The sequence below is a fragment of the Ambystoma mexicanum genome, chromosome 5p, assembly GCF_040938575.1.
Source record: "Ambystoma mexicanum isolate Mex_15411 chromosome 5p, UKY_AmexF1_1, whole genome shotgun sequence".
NCBI lineage: Eukaryota > Metazoa > Chordata > Amphibia > Caudata > Ambystomatidae > Ambystoma > Ambystoma mexicanum.
Window position 1 is genome coordinate 942,651,513 of NC_090930.1, and position 23,609 is coordinate 942,675,121.

General features: G+C 43.5%; 1 protein-coding gene across 1 annotated transcript in view; it reads right to left on the bottom strand.

Annotated features, from left to right (window-relative positions):
- The window catches only part of RALBP1 (ralA binding protein 1), a 593,582-nt gene that overhangs the window by 113,501 nt on the left and 456,472 nt on the right, over positions 1-23,609 (bottom strand). The window contains exon 7 of the mRNA XM_069613390.1: positions 1,585-1,695. Within this exon, the coding sequence (XP_069469491.1) occupies positions 1,585-1,695 (111 nt within the window). The remainder of the gene's footprint in view (positions 1-1,584; positions 1,696-23,609) is intronic.

The following is a 23,609-nucleotide window of genomic DNA, read 5'->3' on the forward strand; positions in this document are numbered from 1 at the left end:
AGGTACTTACCTGAGACTGAGTGTTTCTGAGGCACTTGGCCTACTTACCTTAACAGGGGAGGAAGTCTTCTGTGGTAGTGGCGTTACTTCCTACGGTTGTGTTTTTGTTTTCACTGCGAGTCATTCACTTTACTGCCTACAGTCAGTTTTATATGTGCATATATAATAGCTTTAAGGATAGTTAACTGTGAATTTACCAGTCTAGAGTGTGTGTTAAAGGCGTGATACATGTAGTTTTTTGGGACTTCCATCGTATTTGATTTGAGTGTGCCGCCATAGCTACTGAGTCTTTGCCTTACTACTCTGCTATGCTATGCTATCTTGATAACGTTTGCCTAGATCAGTGTGTCAACCCTGCTCACCAATGAGGGTGGCCCTCTCAGAACTCTTCCCACAATGGTGGTTCTGAAAATCCATCTGAAGAAAAACCCATCAGCAATAGGTCCACTACCATAAGAACAAAAATGACCATAATGAAGTTGATGATGTAATAATGCAAGCAGTAGCAGTGGCTTTAAAACTAAGAATCCCATGCTTTAGTGGGGTTTTTAAAGGGCCGCAATAGTGACACTTGAAGTTAAGAAATTGCCACTTGATGTTGGCATCACCTGCCACTTCATTTTGTCTACGATTTGAGGTCTGCTCAATGTGCATTTCATTACACACACAGGTGACTACTGGCCTTGATTTAAGGCAGGACTAAGGTGTACTCAATGAACTGAGAAATATAACCAAATCCCAAGTTGTTCTTGAAGTTGGCTGCACCCAGCAAACACACAAAAAGCTCAACCACATATTCTGTACCTATATTAACAGAACTCTGGGATGATAGTAATTGGAGGGATTTGCAACGAGGCACATACAACTCAACAGCCTTTTTAAACCAAAAATAGAGCGGTCATTGAACATACATATGTATACATGCAAGCACTGAATTCTTACGTGGTTCAGAATCACAATTGTGGAAAAGGGTAAGCCATTTCAATGAATCCCATACGATAAACAAGCCTTAAAGGCCAGTTCAAACGTTCTGTAGAATGTGCTAGCGAAGAAGAGTTACTCTTGAACCCTCCATTCATTACCTATTCACCGGCATGTCAAACATGTGGCTTTGGGAAGGGCCCGTCACACACAGATCACTGCACATTTCACATGCTTATTAAAGACTTTTTCAGTGGACCCATTTACCTGCAAGCCACTACACGCTTTCAGCCATACACAAAGGGAAAAAGGCAGGCAATGTGTCTCTGAACCAAGACTCCTACAGAAAGGGACTACAGAAGCATTTCAAGCAACCCTAAAACCACACAAATACCGTTGGTAAAGGAACCTTTAGTTATCCCACTTGTTGGCTGCAAAATCTAAAAAAGGGGCTACCATAACACAGCCATAATCTCAAAGACTAAATAGGTTTTTAGAGAGTGGCAGTGTACAAAGGAAGCACCAAGGCAGTGAGAAAGAGGTAGGTATTCATTAAATCATGCGCTAAGGCACCTAACTGATTATTTTAGATTTTTACAGGTGCACCACATGGAAGGCATGGCAAAAGAGAAACAAATAGGATACATAGATTTTATATTAGACCTGAGCAAGAAGAATGTTGATAACTTCCTCTTCATTTTCATTCATTTCCTCTTTGGAGACATCCTCCTTTGAAAGGCTAGCAATCTCTTGAGCAATCTTTGTTTCACACTCCTGTCAACAAAAGAGCATATATTAAAAAGACTTTCAGGCGTAGCTAGAACAGTAAACAGGAAAATTGTATAGGTCACACTCTTACTAGAATTTGCATTTTGCGATTAGACATGTTTTATCTGGTATAACATTGACAGTATTTTACAAATACATCTATAAAATTCTAGGTTGAGAAAAGTATAACCACTCCGGTTATAATAGTCCAGTCAATGTTTCACTTAACTTTCCATCAAAAATAATCAAACTGTGTTGCATCCAAAGAGGGTGTTTCTTTATGTTGACCGTTACACTGGATTAGTAAGAAAGGGCATACATGGATCTCCTTTTGCAATTTGTCCAAAAGAGTGAAAAGTCAGCAATGTGGAATGTTAAAATAGGCAGCTTGCCACCATCTCACTGATGCATAGATTTGGCAAAAGCTACTTACCAGTAATACTCTTTCTGGGGCTTGTATCTTTTTATAAATCACATTTAGTGGTAGGTCCAGAGTATTACAAGTTGTTTACTGGAAAGTAAAAGATGCATTGATAGGGGCGTACCTGTTATACTATCCATATCCAACATGTGAGGGTACCAATGAGGTCCATTAGAGTTGACCACCTCAGATTGTTTCTCTGTCTGTATGTTATCATGAGGTAAGGTTTGTGCCCCTTATTGTCATGAAGAATAATAAAGTACTATACTTGTTATCAGTGCAGATAACGTACCAAGTTAAATCTACACAGTGCCCCCTTTCCTGTTCATCTATCTCACTATCAGTGAAAACAGTTCAGGTTACTTACTCGAAAAGGTCAAGTCTAGAAACATGGGAAACACCACCGTCAAGATCACTGTAAAGTATGATTTAAATTTAAATATTTATAAATACAGTATCACACTCTAAATGAAGTCCTAACTCTCATCAACACTCAGCTTAAATATAAGGCAGTTAACATCACCATAATAAACTGCAAGTGTAAATACAATATTCATAAACATAGAAATAGTTTCAGACTACAAATGAAACCATAATTCACAAGTGGGGGTTCAGTGTATCCTTGTTGACCTTGTGGTCAAGAACTGTGGGTGGTTTGAACAACCTGAAAGGTTTGTTGCAGTGGTCGAAGTGTACGAAAAGAAGTAGTGGAACTATGTTCCCTGCCCCGCTCCCCACAAACCCCATCAGCTTGTCACCTCCCACACACAATACACCCCCCAAACACTTGCACCTGCTGTTTAAGGAAATGTGAAGTGCAGTGCACTGAAAGTGCAAGTTTCAACTTCTTCCTAAACTTTTATTTTAAAACGAAACCATTCCGGAATGGTTTCTTTTTAAAATAAAAGTATAGGAGCTGTAAAAGGTAATTAAAAAAAGTACAGGAGCACTGCTCCCGACCGCTCCCGCTCACTTCGACCACTGGTTTGTTGGCATGAGGATGTTGCCTGTGAAATGTATCCTTTCCTTGTTTGAGTGGGTCCTCTTCCAGATTATGTACGGTCTAACAAAAGTCCAAGAGACCTCACTGTCAAGGTTCTGTTCTTGGTCCTCTTCTCTTTATAGACCATTCCCCTTTCTGCTCTCATCAGCTTGTTTAATCTTTGTCATTTCTAGGCTGAGGACTTACAAATTTTGTTTTCTTTCTCCACATGTCCTTCTCTTCATAACGCTGTCTCTTCTGGTTTGCTGGCTGTTAAATCCTGGATGGCCTCTTTCTTTCTCCACCTCAGTCCTTCGAAAACCGAGGTTCTATTCTTTCCACCTTGTTCGCCTTCTCCCCCATCTGATCTTTTCCCACCTTCTTTTTTCCCTTTCTCATACTCATCTCTCAAATCTTGGGGTGATCTTTGACCCCTCTCTTTCCTTCTTTCACATTTCTAGGCCAAATGCCACTGTTGCAAAAAGGGAAAGCAGAGAGACATTATGTATCATGGCAGACCATGGACCGAGACAAACTAATATAGCCTGCCCTCCCTCGTGGCAGGGGCCAGCAAATGGATACAGTCGCTAGAGAAAAAGACAGCTGGGGTGACACTGGCAATAGGGGATATGAAAAGTTTATTTGCAACCATAATCGGAGAACAAGGGGACAAAATATGGGAACAGGCGGGGAACAAAGGGGTGAAATTAAGCACCAACGTCCACGACGGGGTTCCATTCAGCAACAGTCGAGCACACTTATGGGAGGTCCTGAGAAGTATGTATCCCGATAGCTACGACCTGGGATTTGTAATGGCTCATAAGATTAAGCCGGATGACGACCCAGCAGATTATATAAAAGAGGTGCAGGATCAATGAACGCAGGAAACGCAAAGGTGTTGGGACGAGTGCATACCCTTGTTTTTCCACATATTCGTCAAGGGATTGCTGACGGATGTTCAGGCATCATTAGATAAGATTGTGGGGATAGAAACGAAGGGATGGCCTGATACAGGCAATGATAGTACACTATTGTAAATGAAAATAAAAGAGCTAGAGGCGGGAAGCCAAGAAAGCCGCAAAAGCAGAAGACAAACTAGTACAGAAGAAACTAGCAATATATACCATGATGACAGCCTGACAGCTTGTGCCTGACGCTGCCGCAGTGGTACCCGTCTTACAGAGGGTTTCCCGTGGGGAACACACTACAGCAGGGGAGTTATATGCAGTCGCACTCTGGTAGCCTTGTCCCTAAGGTCGATCTTTCATTTTGCCAGGCAGTTCATTTGGTTAGGATCCTCTAGCTGTCGTAATAAGAGGGCTGCAAAAGGTTTGCCTTCTACGTCCAACAGGAAGATGGGCCTATAGTTTCTCAGGTCATTTTTGTCACCTTTCTTGAAAATAGGCACTGCATAAGCAGACTTCCAGGACTCCGGGAACAAGCTGCTGTAATTTATGCTAGAGAACAAGAAGGAAAGGACCACTGACCACGTGTTGGGGTCATTCTTTAAGAGGTTGTTTGTGAGCCACTTCGTCCAGGGGTCCCTGAGTCCGTTTACTTCTTGATCATTGTCCTTATTGAATCTGTATCCACTTCAAGATTGTATTTAAAGGGTATGCCTTGTGTCGGATTGTTCTTTACGCTCTCTGGTTTGGCTGAGCTTGAGTAGTACAGTGACTCGAAATGATTAACCCACACACTCTCCGACACAGCATTCAGCTGGATAATGGACTGCGTTTGTTCTAGTGCGTTTACTGTTGCCCAGAAAGCACAGGTATCTTTTTTAATCAAAATGTTGAGCTTTCCTTCGGCATCTCTCTGTTCTAGAGTTGCTCTTTAATGTTTACAAATGTTTCTATACCTTTGTTAAAATACTCGGGGTTTGTTGTTTTGCTCTAGTTGATCACCCTTGCTTTTCTCTATCTCAAACATTTTCGCAGCACCCTTCTCTTAGTCTCCAAGTGCTCATTATATTTATATATGGGTATGGGAGGTGTTCCCTTTCTTCCCTGGTGTTTTCCCCTGATTAAGGATCATCTGGGCACAATTTTGTAGGGTTTCTGAATAGTTTTGGACTCCAAAACACTCTTTTCCTCTCATATGAGGTGGCTGACCTCATCTTTGAAATACCTTGCTTGAATCTGGCCATGTTCCCCATTGACCATTTCACTATGTTTCCTCCACTATTCGCAGTGAGGTCTTTTAAAGAACTGGACGCAACGGCAGTGTAACTTATATCAGACTTTGTGCATACCATGCTTTGATAACTCCAGGTATTCAGGACCACTTCAAAGCCTGCACAAACATTGAAGAGCGTATTATCTGCAAAGACATGGTCAAGTACCAAAGTAGTGGTTCCTCTCTGCCATGTATACATAGGCTTTCCCGACACTATATGAAACTTATTTATCATTTAAAAACCCAAAGACATAATTGACGCCACCCATTTTAACCGTGCTGATACTTTGAAATTAAGTGGGATGGGATAAAGAAAAAAAGTAGCAAATGCCATTCCCTGTAAGGGAGTCTGTGCAATCAGAGTTTAGGTACCCTGCCACCAGTACAAGGCGGGCCTCGTTTGACAATTTCCAGGTCAGGATACACTGTCCAGGTCTGCAACCCCATATGCCAGTAAATGTTCATTAAAAGAAAGTTTGATAGTGGATTTTTGTTCTACCGCCAGCATCCCAAAGTGCATGTTATGAATCAGATCGACCCCCAATCCCTGGCCTGTACGGATTGCGGTCATTAATCCGCCAGAGGGCCTTCCCACTTCACCAGCCCTCGCTGCTTGAAAAAAAGTCTCATAACCATCTAGTTTCCTGGACGAATATACATGAGTTACAAGTCAGTCGATCCCAGGCCTCTATGTTCCCATGCAAATGAACAAAGCCTCAGGAATTCCATGAAACAAGACTCAACCTCATTTCCGATAGCCCTCCCACTTAAGCTTGTCATTTATTTCCCCGATATTCATTGGCCTGCGTTGGTACGGCAGTTGCAGCATTACACCATTGTCTGTGCGCCCTGCAGAAAGCACCTTCAACAAAGTTAACAGGGCCTGTGTTGACCCTTTCCCCGTCATTCCTGTAACCACCATTTGCCCTATCATTCAGGAAATGTTTTGGGACCCACCCATTTATATGAGTTTCCGACAATGTTACTCTTTCAATTTTGAAGCCCAAGGCCTTTAGTTTAACGCTCTCTGCAAGAACCAATCCATAACCAAACTGGAATGAAAATAAAATTACACATATGTTTGATCGGGGATGCTTGGGAAAATGAACCCAGTCAATATCTGTATCAGAGCAATTTACAAATACCAAGCACAGTGATGCAGTATGTTACCATTTGTTGATATGCAGTGAGACTGAGGAAGAGTGTAGGGCTGATTCGGTACACCTCTTAACACTACTAGCCGACAAGGGGTACAAGGTGGATAAGTAAAACTGCAATACTGCCAGGAGGAGGTTCTGTACCTGGGACAGAAAATATCCATTGAGGGGAGCAGGATAACACAAGAGAGGGTAGAGGCAATTCACTTAACAGCACATCAACGCACAGTGAAGGAAATGCAAAGGTTTCTGGGGTTATGCAATTACTGCAGGGCATGGGATTTTGACTACTATACATACACAAAACCCTTACTGCAAGCCCTTAAGGAAGAACAGAAGGAGAAGAGGGAGTTAAAATGGACATCAGAAATGAAAAAAAGATTCACAGACCTAAAAGAAGCATTGTCCATTGGCCAGTGTAGGCCACTTTTAAATATGAAGTAATAATAATAATATTACATCTTTATTGTGGTTTAGTTCAATCAAGAACTTACACAAACATTCAACAAGGAAGAATCATCAACAACAATCAATCACAATTCTTTAAGATCAAAATAAAACATGTATCGCATGAATCATAAAACATACAATAAGATACATACACACACACACATACATATATATATATATATATATATATATATATACACACACACACACACCAGCGTCTGAACTGCTGATTACATTGCAATACATTGGCGTGCTATTTATTTATTTGACTATTATCGGGTCCTGGGGCGATTTCGGATTTCCAACATTCTCCAGGAATGTACTCAAAACCCCACAAAGGGCCCATAAGGGCAATCTAGCGAATGAGTGAGGATGCAATTTAGATGCATTAAATCGTATTTTCAAGTTAAAAAAAATTCACAAGTTAAGAAAATGATAATTTATCCAGTTAAGACATCCTTACATATATGTGCACGCCAACATGTTAGAAAGCTAAAATGAGCAATACTCTAGTTCACACTGTTTTAAAAAGGTAATAGGCACAGATAGCGAATGTCATTAGGAGTAATAGTCAGCAGAGTATGTTCCACAGGCATCTTTTTGGATCGGTACTAAGCAGCTATAGACCACCGGATTTGACTCCCAGCCTTCTTTCATTCATCCGTTATGGCAGATAGCAAACCATTATCAATTATCCATTTCACACAGCATTCATTGCACAACAGGCGTTTATGTTGTCTTAGTTCACTTAAAGCTGGCTAAGTGTGAAATCGGTCAAAATATACCCCTTTAGACTAATACTCGTAGTAATGCGATTTGCATCGCAATGAAATCAGCATTTAAACATCGATCGCAAAAGGAGTCTGTAAGGATTGCCTCGTGACTGTGTACCTGTCTCCCAAGGTTACACATGTAAATATCACCCAGTTTAACACACTGGGAGAGCACATGCCTGGCCGTTTCTGGTTTGTCTTTAACGGAGCAAAAACTCTGACATTATCTATACTCTGCAGAAAGGCCCAGCCGAGGTCCTGGTATTGAGCATACTGGTAATTGATTAGTACTCAGTATTAACATGAAGGTCCTAATGGCTGGGTCTGGACAAAGCAGCAAATAGGGTTGCATTTTCCAATAGCGATGAACCACATGAGACACTATCTCATATCCTTTTAGATTGGCCAAGTGGGTATAGTTACTACACCAATCCCAATAAATATAAAGAGAAATTATACTTTTTCTCCCACTCAGATGGCTCAGTGATGACAGCGGTCCTCACGCAAAAGCAGCCACAGCGACACAAGCCATTGGCCTACTACAGTGGTATTCTAGATCCAGTAATGCAGGGACACTTCCCCTGTGAACAAGCGCTCGTGGCTGCAGTGTTTGCAATAGAGAAGGCAGCGACAATCACCATGGAGTGCCCCGTAGTACTGGACGTGGAGCATTATTTGCTGTCTTGAAAAAATCAAAAAGCACGCTGACGACACAGAGGGCATCAGGCTATGAGGTTATACTGACAAATCCAGCTATTGAGGTAGGGAGGTGTGTGGTAAACCCGGCAATATTCATAGCAGAACCTGCAGGAGAAGGTGACTATATGCATGACTGTGCAGCACATATGGGCAGAATGGAAGGGAACATACAAGTCAAAGGAGAAGAAAAAGAAGTGGCAGTAATGGTTTATATTGACAGGTCCTCAAGTATAGACCCCAATACTGGAAGGAGACCTACTGGAGCAGCAGTAGTGTGCTATAAGGATAGGGAATATGCAATAACATCCCAGCAGCGATTACCATTGCATTATTCATCACAGGCAGCCGAATTAGTAGCAATGATCAGTGTGCTAAACATGTTGGAGGGGCATGCAGCTAACATATTTTCAGATTCAGCATATGTAAAATCCACAATACATTCAGGATTGGCACAGCAGGAGAGAATGGGGTTCCGGAGGAGTGCCGGCTCCCCAATACAACATGCAGAGCTTCTTGGGCAATTCATTGAAGCACTAAAACGGCCCGTGGATGTGGCCATAATAAAATGTGCCGCCGATACAGTGGAGCAGGACCGAATATCTTTAGGGAACTAAATGGCCGACAGAGCAGCCAAAGAAGCAGCCTACTTACATGAGGGAAGCATGAGACTATACCCAGGGGCGAAAGGGAAAACACAAATGATGGTGGCAGAAAAGAGGAAGGGTCAGGAGAGCGAGAAGGAGGAAAGTTTCAATACAATACCAATTGTTCAGATTATAGAGCTGCAAGAAGAGGCCATGATGGAGGAAAAAGACTTACGGATACAGAGAGGGTTTCCCCATTTACCAAATGACTTTATCTAGAGGCTGAATAGCACAGTGAAGCCTGTGATGGCCAGAACATTGCTAGGTGTAGCAGTAGAACAGCTACACTTTCCAACCCACGTATCCAAAGAGAATATAGCAGCAGAAATAAATGAAGGGTGGTATGTACCAAATTTACATGAGCCAGTGGCAGAGTTTATGGGAAATTGTGTGGTGCGTCAGCAGTTTTTGCCTGGACATACTTTGAGAACTGTGAAGGTAACATTTCGGCGACCGAAGTGTAGGTCGACTATATTGATATGCAAGATAGATGTGCCTCTTACAGGTACATGCTCATTGCCTGTCATGTTTCATGTTGGCTTGAGGCAGGCCCTGTGCTAAAAATGATGCAAAGTCAGCCGCTAAGTTCCTAGTGAGGGAGGTGTTTCCAAGGTGGGCGGTTTGTGACGAGATAAGGTCAGACAATGGCCAACATTTTGCCAAAAACCTCTTTAAGGAAATAACACACCTCCTGGGAATAAGACACAGGCTATGCACACTGTACCAGCCGCAGGCAAACTGGATTGAGAGACTAAATGGCTTGCTTAATGATCGCTTGCCGAAGCCAACATCCTCATTGTGCCGCTATTGCCTCTATTGCCTCCCAATGGCACTTTTTGCTCTTCGCAACTCACCCATTCCGGATCACCACTTGACTGCATGAAATTGTAACTGGTAGGAGGATGCATGCTCCTGTCCCTCCTGCACATTCAATTTCTGATGCCAATTTTAATTGGTTATTCATAACACACTTAATACTCAGAGGTTTCTAAGCGCCGACCGGGGATTGAACCTATGTTGCTTCATGTCGTCTTGCTTACAAAGCGAGTGCGTTGCCCCTGAGCTATCCTCCCGAGAATACCATAGCAGAGGTTCTAGGAGAAGAGATGAGTACTTGACTGGAATGACCAATGTCCTCAAATATATCTCCCTAGGTCCAACGTTCAACATGTCGGCCGACCAACGTCGAAGCACCGACCAGTGCCCACAGGGAGGAGGAATTCCCACAAGCACAGCTCCTCTTATCCAGGTGATAAAATGTTCGCCCGGAACGTCATACAGAAGTGACAGGAACCCAGGTTGACTGGCCCTTACGAGGTTGTATACACTATGGCCACCGCAGTGAAGGTTAAACAAAGGAGGGCATGGGCGCATATAACCGATGTCCGCAAGGTCAACAGCAGCGAGGCGGAAGGAGAAGAGAGAAACAGCACTTGATGGGGAGTATTATCAGTTATCATTGACATTCTTTTCAGCTGTAAGACTTTATAGAAAGCTCACATATGAAGAAGATAACGGGCAAGCGAACAATGGGGGGAATGGGAAGAAAACTTGATATGAAAATGATAGGGTTAGGATTGTTTTGTCTTCCTTCTTTTCTCTGGTTTTTATTGCATAAAATTAATGAATGTACATCAGCTGATAGTGTAAAGGGAGACACGTACCACAAGAAGTGTATCTAATATTGAAAAGTTCTATGATCCTATTGGGGAGGGAGGAGACAAGGCATCTGAAAATGTGTGGTACAACGAGATCAAGAGGCTGGGGCGAGGGAGTACCAACTATGTCTGCTCACTAATGCCGCACATCGCAGGGACACAAACAATTCTTGCCACAAGAAGTAGCAGCTGAGGAGGGGGGGATGCCTGATGCATCTATCTCTATACAGAACTAGGGGGCTGTTTCAGGGGCACACAGTAGAAGTGCAATGGATAGATGAAGGGGAGGAGGTGTATGCAGATAATTATATCCAACTTGAAAGCATGGCCCGGGAAGAAGCTACAAAGCATATCATACTAGAATTATAACACCAAAGGGGCACAGAGGGGGAAACAGGTGGCTACTACCCGCATGAGAATATTTTGCAAGAACTAGACAGGACAGGATATACTGTGGTGACACACAAGGCCCCAGATGCGAATAATGGGTTCTGTGTTTCACGGCGGAAAGCAGGATGGTGCAGTGCCATGCAGAAGGGCTGGTGGGTCATGAAGAAAGGGTAGTGAAGAAAATAAATAGCAAATGCAAAGGAATATGGGATGTCAATGCACATGCTTTGACATGAATAGATGAAAACCACCACCCAGTATACATAAAACTGCTCACACAGCATTTGTTGTGTTTCAGAGCAACTGGGACGATCGTGCTGAGGGGGAACACTGGCTGCAAGAGGACAATGACCATTGTGACACTCCAAAAAGGGATGGTGGCGGTGAAGGACTATTGGTGGGACTAGGGGTCCAAAGCCTACGCCCAGATGCCTCTAGATTGGGGAGGGATATGTTCACTTGTGACCCTCCACATGACCCTCCACAGCCCTGCATTGGTTGTACCCCAGGCAGACCTGTTAACGTTCAATGGAGGCGAGAGACAAGCCAAAACGAATGACAAGGAAGAAAAGGTACAGCAACTATGTATCTGCAAAATCAATGCAGAGCTTGTACGCTGTCTCACAACATTTAAAACTTTTCAGCAAAGCAAAAGTGTACTTTACATCTCTCCTGCTTCCCGGGGTACAAGCAGCCGCCAATGCTAAATGGCTGCAGATAACCCGGTACGAGGTGCTACTGTTGGGTAATGCAACAAAAAAAGGAATTAACGCAGTGCAAGAACAGCTCTGTGCCCTGCACTTGATGGCACTGCAAAACAGATTCAAGCTCGATTTGGTGACTGCAATGGAGGGTGGCATCTGCCACAAGATAGGAAGCAGCTGCTGCACCACAAAAACCGCCAACGATGCCACCAATAGGACACTTACGGAACCGGTCGAGGAGATACGTACCTTGCATGACAAAATTGTCAAAGAAACGCATACCACCACAACGGACAATTGGCTCGATTTGTTATTTGCTTGGGTGCTAGAGTGGCTAGCGGCTATGTTCAAAATAACTGTCCCAGTGCTTGTCGCCTTCTGCGTCGGTTAGTGGATCATAGGCCAGTGCGATTGTCGCAGAGGAACGCACAGTATATAATATCTGCTAATAAAATTGATGAGGATGGTAATGAACTAGAAGAGCAGCCTCCAAGGATGAATGAGGGAGAGGAGTGAGTGCATGTGGTTTTTGCAGAACCTCCACCAAATGTAGAAGACTATGATGCTTTCCTTGGGGCATGCTCCCTAGATGGACGGGGTTGTCCAAAAATTGGGGACACACTGGAGGGGTATGAAAGAGGTGTGAGGAACTCATGGTGACAACAAGTAAAACAGACACAAGTGTTAAAAGTTCAAGGGTGTTTATTGAACAATGAATTTTGTATGCAGGTTGGAAAAACACCTATTCTGAACCCAAATCTAAGATGGGAGCAAGTGTCGACCATCAAATGAAAAATAAGGCAACCTTAGTGGTGTTGTGTCAAATCAAAAAGGCCTATACTAAGAAACCTATTACCAAACCTCATAACTAATATAAAAAGGGGGGTGTGATAGTTCTCAAGAAAAGAAAGAAGTTTTCTTAAATAATATGTTAGATGAATAAATGACCGCAGGTCAGCCGCTCCCATGTCAGACCTAGTGAGGATGACACGTCTAGTAATAGCGAAGGAGATAAACCCTAAGAATCAATTGTTGTGGCATTATAGTAGGTACTCGAGTTAACGGGGAGGGAGGGGGGGGACTTTAATGTGTTACAGGTTGATGTATTACTAAGAAGCCAATACACAGAAATGTCCTATATGTTGGTTAAGTTTGGGGTGTTAAAAAAAAAACGAATAAAAAATGTTTGAAAAAAAAAAAAGGACCGCAGGTCAGCACAAATATTTTTTACTAAGTGCAAACTGTTTGCGGGAGGAGTGGGAAGCAATGTTGCGACACATGGGGAGGAGATGAGCTGGGAGAGGGCAAATTTGTCTTTAGCCAATCATGTTTGACTAACGCATTTCTAGCTATAGGGATAGGATGTATTTTAACCAGTAAGCTTCCTGGGAACCGCAAAGACGTGAAGTTTGAAGCACAACTGTTTCCAACACCATGAACACTCTATTAGCAGTATAAAAAGGATGTTCGCTGTGTGCCAGTTTGCCAGCTCTCATCAACCAGTTCTGTTCCACTGTTCTGTTTGATTTTGTGCTCGCCCTGCTGTAACAAAGAGCGTTACTTCTTGCCCGGTGTGCGCTCCTTTTTGGACTACTTGTAGTAACTATTTATTACAAGCTTTTGGAGGACCCCGATACACTATCATGTCTTTCACATTCAACAAAAAAATCACCGTCTGTTGTCTATTTCCACTTATGTTTTTGACTGCCACCCCATCATTTTCATTTTTTAAATTGTACCATTGTAATTAATTTTTTGTTAAAGCGATTGGGCGAAAGCACTCAATACAATTTATAAATACAAATACAATCGCCTGTTCTTTTTTCACATTTGAAGGGTGCCATGTGCTGCCTTGTCAATCATGCACTGTCATGTTGATTGGGGTTGCTTGGGTCTACAGGCTAAACAGTGACTTTTAGCCACAATGAATACTTCAGGACAGTTGCATCAGCGGCTTGTCTTTCTGCATGTCTTTCTGCAGTTTCCACAATGTCCAGGCTGTTAATAGACTAGGAGGCACATTGCTTGTTCGCGGGTTCTAACTCCACAGTCATTTGGACAAGTCATATCTGCTGCATGTTGTTGAATGCTGCCAACATTTTCTTGCCCAATGAGTAAATGGGTTTGCTCATTTCAATAGTCGTATCTGTCGTTGCTGTCATGGTCTATTCTTTGCAATTTGCACTATTAGACAGTTGTTTACTGACCACAGAATTAAAGGGGGCCCCTGCAGCGTGGGCTTATATATGTTTCTCATTTGCCCATTAACATACCTAGCTGCTGCTGGCCCTTGATTAGTTTGGCAAGTTTGCTTCTTATATCACACAGACGTTTTGATAGATTTTTTTAAATACTCAAAAAGAGAGCCAACAAATAACTTAACAAGCAAGAGCTAGGGAGGAGACAATGGTGGGAATCAACATACCAAAATAAAGTTTGTAAGTCATTCAGTCAGAAGGCTAGTGAGTTATATCAAGTAGCAGAGTACAATATCAGAGAAGATAGTGGGCTGTGGATAAAGACACTTAAGGAACCGGTGCTATAAAAACCTCAGTGCACAAGTCTGTTCAAACAAATTAATTGGCATATATATTCCAGAACAATGACAAAATCTTCCATGGTTTTGCAAAATAGTATCACTCTGAATTAATATTGGAAATAAAGGGGTACCAAAGAGTTTTTAATAAGTATCTGTGAGCCTGGCCATAATTTTTTTCAAAGCCGCATTAGTACCAGATTTTGGCCCACTGCATATGTATAGAGGGGGAGAGGGGAGAGATAAGAGTATCTTCAGATTTCCAATTATGAGCAATAGAAAGTCTTTCTGTCATTTGGTTGGCCAGTTTGGCATGCACCATTCTAAAGGTAAATATTTCCTGGTCATCCACATTTCCCAAAAGGATCACAAGGGGACTTAAGGGTAGGTCTATACTCACTATGTCACGGATAAGATTGATCATATCAGCTCAAAAAGGCTTGATCTCTGGGCACTGCCATTATATAAGCGCCATGGAGCCAATCACTCTGCATCCTCTCCAACAAAGAGGACAGCACATCAGATATACTGAATGGAACCTATAAGGAGTAATGTACCAGCGACAGATCACCATAATTTCAGTGCAGATAGGTTACTTTGCTGCCCTCGATGGAGGAAATTGGGATTGAATACTCCAGTCATTCTTCCCATTGATTTAATTTAGCCCAGAGTTTTCACTGCTGTCGGTATTCAAGACTTTGTATACATTTGAGATTTTGTGCATCAGAAGGTGAAATATATCAGATTACAAAGGCTGTTAATTCTCTTCCTCCACCAATTTTTACACTGGACTGTGATATCCAGTGACATAGCGGTTTGTAATGAAATGCCGGCTTTCACGGTGACTGACAAGTAACTTTGATGGGCGTTCCTTGGAAGATAATGGAAGGCACAGGATCCACTGTTTAGACAATGTATACGCCAGAGGAATTAACAAAGACTTCAAGCTACACTGTTTCCTGTGAATAACAACATGTACCCTATTGATTTTAGGATGGTTGACCGCAGATCTCTGATGTTATACAAGAATAACTCAAGATTGAAGTTAAAGAATCTATGATTGTGTCCTCTATATTTGACTCCAAGATGGATTGTATGTATAGGTCTTGTACATTGATAATTTTGGACTGTCCGTCCTTAATATATAACATGAGAACAGAACCATTTATGTCCAATATATTCATGTCTCCTGTAGGTTCTTGAACTCTAAAGATAAACATCCGTACATGAATTGAAGACCGATGTCTTGTGAATCACTTCCTACCTGCGGACATACATGCAGAAAATGCTCTCCTGTTTAGACTAATATGCCTTTGAAGCATATAAAAACACCTGAATATGTCCATGATGATATTCCTCATCTCTTAATGAATAAAGGTTGGGAATAATATGGACAACCTGCAATACATAATAGTTTTGCTATGTCTGATTAACAGTGTGTGTGAGTGAGTGAGTGTATGTATATATATATTCTTTTTTTTCCAGTGACAATACTTTCTTAAAGGGACATTATGGTTACAAGTAAAATCGAAAAAACCACAGACATCTGCCAGTTATGGTAAGCTAAGCGAACATAACTCGCGCCACCACTGTGCAGTGCCAAGACCAACACCCAGGACATTAAAGATGACATCACAAATGTCATTGATGACATCACTGATGACATCACATTAAATTGATGTTGACGAAAAGTCCTTACAAAGGGTTCTGTTTACAAAGTTGGTAACACAATGTCGCGGGTGATCAGGAGACTTTCTGGGCAGTGTCACGTGACTTTGTGGACATTTCGAAACTGCATTTTAAGCCGATCTAAGAAGGTTCAAGCTGAAAGTTTACCCTTGCACAGCTCCTAGACCCTATTCTTACTCATTTTACATCTACAATCCAAGAGAAAGCACCCGCTTGGAAGTGTATTAGCACGTCTGCAATTTAACTTAAAAAATTGCATCAGCCATGGCCATCCCTTCTCCACAGGAGCCACCAACACCACCACTATCTGGAGTGCCTGAAGAAGGGAAAAGGTGCAATGATGCAGAGGAGGATCAAGAGGACCAGGAAGATGAGATTGAGGAAATGCCTACCTCTACCACCCACAGACAATCATGGGTGTGGCGGTTCTTTAAGAGCGTACGAGGGGCACCAAAGGTTTGGGCTACTCATGTTGAATGCATTGAGTTTGGAATCATACTCAGTCTCGGACAACACATGCAGTATTCTTTTGGTACCCAGTGCATGCGCTGCCACACCCACTCACACTCACACCATTCTGGTACTCTGAGAAAGGCTGTTCCTTTCTCAAGAAGTAGTAGGCGGTCTTCCTCTACCTCATCTTCCTCAACCGCTACCGACACCACACAGGCTACTCCTGTGGGGCAGAAGATCCCACCAGCTACCTTGCAAGCAATAAAATAGGCTGCTGATCCATATCTTTGCACAGAAACAGTATTCTGTATACACTGCAACACACCACTCTGCAGGGGGGAGCAATGAGAAACACTGCCCCCTACTTTAGATTTAAAGCACGGACAACACCTTCCCCTGTCTATTTGACCCACCATATCTGTGGTTGATGCCCCTCCCCTCATTTCCCTCTGCCACCTTACTTCCTGGGCTCTCCTGCAAAAATAAAAATACAAAAATGCAAAATAAAAAAAAATAAAAACACCCCAAAAACGTTTTGGGGTTTTGGGGCTGTTAAAAAAATAGAACTAGACAAATTAGTCTAATAGATTCCATCTACTTTACATTTCGCAATAAAGTACTTAGACGCAATAAGATTCTCCAACATTTCCATTAGCATTTTGTACTCACTAATGGAGTAATGGATAATTGTATCCCAGAGAAAAACGAAAAAGGACAACAACATTTTCTGTCACAAATACTTTTCTCTATCATACAATAAGGGCCATAATCCATGGACCTTCATGACGTTCCACACACTATCCACCGTCTCCGCAGTCCCCTTTCAAGCCAGGCATCATTAAAAGACGCGGATGGCACGTGCACACCATCGCACATGACAACCCTTCTACCCATTTTACTTTTATGTTTGCAACACTACCTCATTGCCTGCTTTCAAGCAGTCACACATCCCATCCACCAATCGCTTCCAAAAACTCTGCCTGTCAACATATTAAACTTCCACACACCAATTGCCACTTAACATTCTAGAAATCTTTTTATCTGCATTTCCCTTACTTATACAAACACATTGTACACAGTGCTGCTATGAATGCACATATGCATTGTGCAGTGAGAGAAGTGAATGAATGGAAGGGGGAGTAGGAATACACCAGTGCTGATGGGAGCCTGGGAGGAAAAAATCCAATTATGGATGCTTGAAAACTTCAGCTGAATCCCACAAAAAACAGAGATTATTGTCTTTGGCTCCAAAATTAAATTGGCAAACCATTTGCCGTTCATTTTTTCCCCCAACATTGTTTGGAATTGCCTTTCAATATACAGAATCAGTAAAAAACCTAGTATTTATTTGGCAGTCTAGTTTGGGTTGCAATTTACAGGTTAATCAAATCATCAAGTCCTTATACTTCCAACTGAAGCTTCTTAAACCTCTTCTCCCTCTTATTTCTGAGCATGACTATTCTACGGTGGTAGGCACTCTTACAAACGCTAAGTTAGACTACTGCAAGCTATTTTGTTGGGCATTCCAAAATACCAACAGCAGCAACCTCAAGTTTGTTCGAAACTGAGGAGTATGCTTGATCTTTTCCCCCCATAATTGTAATCACCAGTAAGTGAGTTTACAAGTCTACACTGGCTGCCGGTTCAGCAGCGGATTCATAACATTCTGTGCCTTGTTTTAAGTGCATCCACAACCTTGCTCCAGCATGTTTAACATCTAAGATTACGACCTATTGCCTTACACGTTTCTTTACGATCTATGGGTCAAGGTCTATTGGTAATACCCTGCTCTAGAACAACTAATTGGGGGGATAGGCAATTTTCAGCTGCAGGCCCCCGCGTCTGGATCTCTCTTCTGTATCACGACAGATTCACTCATTATCTATTTTTAGGAAACAATTGAAAACGCATTTATTTACATGACTCTTGGCAGCTCCAGTATTCTTCCGTTCACGTCATCTAAATTCCATCTGTGCCTAGATGCAGCTTGCTGCTAGGTTCCCTTTGGGATATGTGCAGTATAAATGCACAAATCAATTGCCAATCAATTGCCAAGGGATGCCAAAGTGTGAGGCGACTGTCTAAGTGCTGAGGCAGAGAAGTCCCAAGGGGTGGGAGGTGTGGCACAGCCGCCAGGTGGTATGCCCACAAGTGCAGTGCTGAAAGGGTGTGGGGGCGGTTAATGGTGTCGACAAGGTACAGGGCGTGGAACCTGGCAAGTTGATGAGGGACCAGGCCACTAATCTCAGTGGCAGTGGTATGGTATGAGTTAGCAGGGAAGGGACAGAGGGAAAGAGGAAGAGTTTTGAGAAATTTCCAGGATCTTAAAGAAGTCCAGCTCAAGTCTGGGGGGAACAGGAAGGCTGTTCCAACGACAGGCACCAGCTGAAGAGAGAACCCTGCCCTGCGTGCTCTGTTTGGAGAACCGTTTGACAATCCGAGAATTAGAGTGAGAGACCCAGAGAGCTCTAGCAGCGGAGTATTTAGCGAGAGATATTTGGAGATGGCATGGTCCCAGGCCCCACAAAGCTTTGTCGATGATACAGAGGGTCTTCAATTTCATAATTGCGGCCACCAGGACCGAGTATAGAGATTTTAAGGCGGCAGAGATACGATCCCTGGGCTTGAGACCAACGATAAGTCTTGCAGCCTTATTCTGGATTATCTGAAGGGGCATAGGGAACAAAGTGGGAGGTTGAGGAAAAAACTACTGCAGTAGTCCAGCCTAGACAGGACCAGGGATGTACAGACGTTGAGCTTGTGGGGGAAGATGAGGAAAGGTAGAATGCCTGTAAGCAGGTGAAGCTGAAAGTGGGCCTTCTTAACAAAGTCCAAGGTGTAAGGAGTGAAGGAGAGAGTAGACAGAGATGACCCCAAGGTTTTTGGCCTCACAGGATGGTGAGGGTAGAGGGCCCAAGGAGGGTGGCCAGAGAGTAGGAGGGGAACAGAGCACAGGTGTCCCAATAAGAAAAGGATCTCCATCTTACTGGCAGTGAGACAGATTGTTAGCCCCACACAATGCCTGGATGGCGGTCAGACAATCGTAGATAAAAGAAAGGGAGCAGAAAGTAATACAGGGAAGTTTCAAGGAAAGCTGTGCGGTATCGGCATAATGCTGGAAATGAGGAGAGAAGGAGGACATCAGATGAGCCAGTGGGGCAAGATAGATATTGAAGAGCCACTGCAAAAGGATAGAACTCTGGGGGACACTGCAGGTAGAGTGAGGTGGTGGAGGAGAAAGGGCCCAGTTGCAGCTGGAAAGGGCGTTTAGTGAGGAAACAAGTCAGCCAGTCCACTGCCCGCTCCATGAAGATAAAGGTATCATGTAGCCCTTTAATGAGGATAGAATGGTTGACTGTGTCAAAGGCATCAAGGAGCACTATCCTCAATTGTCCTATGATCATAAACACCATATACACTTCAATTATATAATTTACCATATTACAAATACGGTATACTCCCCTCGTAGTACCTTTAATAACCATATACATATTACTATAGTGTATGTGGCTAGTGGCCAGATTCTTGCATGGCCTACGGCCATTCCCTCAAGATCTGCCCACTGGCCACAATCCCACAACAGAATTAAACCATATAACAAGTATGTACAATACACCTTCAAATAACAAGACGTACCCACCCCCCCCCCCTTTATCCTCCAATCCCAATACCAAAATTAACGACACACACAGCAGCACCTGCACAGCTTTTTTCACCTATAAAAATAGCTCTATATCAAATTTTTCGAGTCCCCCACCCTTTCCAAGGCCTCTTTCGTTCACATAATAACCTCAAATATATTTTCCAGACTCTTCCCCACCGTGCTGTTCGCGGACAAAGGCCACGATCCACCCATTCTATATGGGGACCGTTTATAAAATTAGGACGCACCTCACGTTTTCAAACATCCAATCAGCATGCAAATCTGCGAAGTTTGGTGCCCATTCATCAAACAGTATCAAAGTTATAAGCTGCCCAAAAAGTACTCTTTCTATAAATTAAGCAACTTAACCAATGATATTATTACCATTCATTATATAAACATTTCTCATAAGCAAATATCACCATTTCTTAGAAATGGCAAACACGGGTCAGTGGATAGAAGAAAACTTTCCCAAAGAAGAAATGAGTGGAGATGAAATCTCTGATGGTAAACAATACATCTTCTAATATAAACAAATAATTAAATGTATGTAGAGCGCATTGAAATAATAATTTCTTCTTTTCTTATAGTACACAGTTTAAATGAAGAAACTACACCACACATTAATTATGCAAAATCCCAACAATCAGAAATACAATCCGCAACCCCAACTGTACAGACTTTAAAGAACTTTCAAATGATGTTAAAAATCATGTTATTAGAAATGTTGATTATCAATCTCCTACTTGTACCTGCCCCCCTTCCCCTAGCAATCACCCCAATCAAATTCACAAAACATAAATCAAAGACGCTTTGATGAAACTTTTCTCCATCCCTCCCAAAATGATGACTTTATTGAAATTCCAAACTTTGTTTTCCATTCTAATACCCCATCCCTTTCATAAATATATTTTTTTCCACTATAAACACCTTGTATATTATTGTGTAATAAATTCTTATTTTTTTCTTTAAAACCCTAATTAATAGTCTGCAGACATCACAACTGTTCGAAGGGTCCGTTTACACAATGGGGCATTCACGGACATCGCGCCCTGTCCGGGCATGACCAGTTTCGCATGAGGCCCTTTTAATTACTCAGCGGACAACACGCCTGCTTGCAGACATCCATGCGAATGCGCCATGCGTCTCCCGCTTGACGAGGTCCGTGGACACCCGCTGTCTCCGCAGAAACCCCTGGACGTCATGTGACTGCGCCCGTGCTGCATGACTGCATGTCCACAGACGGTGTGTCCATCACCGCGGACAGTTTGAAACTGCATTTTTAGCCAATCTACCGTTGTTCAAGTTGAAAGTTTACCCTTCTAGAGCTCCTAGACCCATTATTTGTTGATCGGTCAACTTATTACAACTTCACAAGGCCTATTTTCGTCACGGTAGTCTGCGGACAGTTCCTCTGAAGGGACCCACCCATTACTTTTAGTTATTCTCAAACTAGCACACCAGGAGAGCGCATCTTTTGACAGCTACTTCCAGGAAACTTCCAGTAGTTTAAGAATGGCATCTGTCATGTCCATCCCACCTTCCCAGGTGCCACGGCAGCGCATGGAGGACATGGAGAGGGGAACAGATGCGATGATGGGGAGGATAACGAGGAACAGGAAGATGAGGTAGAGGAAGTTCCTACATCCAGCACCCGGAGTTATGGGTGTGGTGGTTCTCTAAAACCGTTAGGAGTGTACCAAAAGCTCAGGCTGCCAAAATTCAATGCATTGAGTGAACAGTCTTACTCAGTCACAGACAAACTAGGTAGTACATTTTTGGGACCACTTCCATGCAACGCCACACTCGCTCCAACCACCCGGTTCTCTGACAAAGGCTGTTCCTTTCTCAGGGAGAAGTAGGTTATCTTCCTCAACTGTTCCTGCCACCACACAGGCTACTCCTGTGGGGCAGAGGATCCCATTGGCTACCTCGCATGCCACAAAGAACGCTGTTGACCCTTACCCTTCGAGGGGTCACAATACTCAGTTTGTACTGCGACACACCGTTCTACAAGGGGTAGCAGTTTAAGAGTGCTTTTGATGCTGCGGTCAAGGAGCACGAGAAACACTGCCACCGATCTTAGATTTAAGGCACACCTAACATCTTCCCCTGTCCACCTACCCCTCTGTATCTCTGATTGGTGCCCCTTCCCTCCTTTTACTCCCCCACCTTACCTCCTCGCCTCTCCTACAAAAAAAACGAAATCCCCCCAAAAATATAAAAACCCGAAAGACGGGCGTGGCTTCACAGCCATGTGAAGTAGACTTGTTCACTGGATGCTCCTGCGGTTCCGTCAAGAAATTAGCCTAAAACAGCAGAATTCAATTTGGAAACAAGAAACTGCTAACTAGAAGAACATCCGTGAAGTGGGCGTTGAACTGTAGAGCCCGGGAGAGGCGAGAAGAGGAGATACACTGCATACTCATCACAGAAAAAAGCTGAGCAGAAAATGGCGGCGGATGACGTGCTGGCTGCTGGAGCAAAGACGCAGCCAAAGGTAGCCCTATGAAGGAGACGGGTGAAACCCACAAGAGCAGATGTACCCAGCATATCCCTCTTAGCAGTAAACGTACTGCGGAGAGGGAGAGTTTCAAGTGGGGAGTCTCGGACTCGCAGCCGCCAAGTAAAGGACAAGCGCTTGTGCACCCGTGGACCAGGAAGAGCCGGGGCGAAATTGTAACCTGAGGGGAGCTGAGTCGGAGGGCACCACAGCTGGAAGGCGGGGCAGGAGTGCCAGCCCACACGGATAGCATAGGACAACTGGAGAAGTCAGCAGCATATTGCAGCCGAAGCAGAAAAGATTAAGGAAGAACCCACAGCGAGGGTCATGGCAGGCTGCTAGCACCCGCGTTAATGGCCGGAGATGTGGCACAGACTCCGAGATTGGGGCGGAAGGCAGAGAGCGGTGTCCTGCTAGAGCGGTAAGGAGCATGGGAAGAGGTGAGACCCCCTGAGCAACACATGAAAGGAAAGGGCTGCCCGTAGTGCACAGCTTCCTGGGCCAAAACAAAAGGAAAAAAGGAAGCACCAGTGTTGCTCTAAATTCACTGGTGCACCCATTAAGCAGATTCGCATCCCCCTCTAACGGATCCCAGGGGGCTAAATCTGCAGGTGCACCCGTTCAGTAAATACACCTCCCCCTCTAACAGCCCCCAAGGGGGAGAGCAGGACAGGGTAATGAGCAGTCAGGCTCTAGAACACAACCCGCGGGAGAATCACGCACAGCAGCATACTGCTCCCTACCTGGTGCCCTCCATTCTAGAGAAGGACAACAAGAAAAGCAAGACATGAAGCCAGGGATACATAAAACACAATCAACTGGATCCAACATGCCTAGAGTCAGCACAGCACATTACAATAGGGCAGTGGCCTACCCTGTTAAACTAGCAGAGGCCCTGGTGAAAGGACAAACTACTAAAGAGGATTACAGAGGAAACTGAGCTCATGCTCTGCAGGGTGCACAATCAACGAAACACCCATTGCTAGAAGTGAGAAAGGGGAGACTCAGAACATCAGGGTTGAACCATAATTATAGCCAGC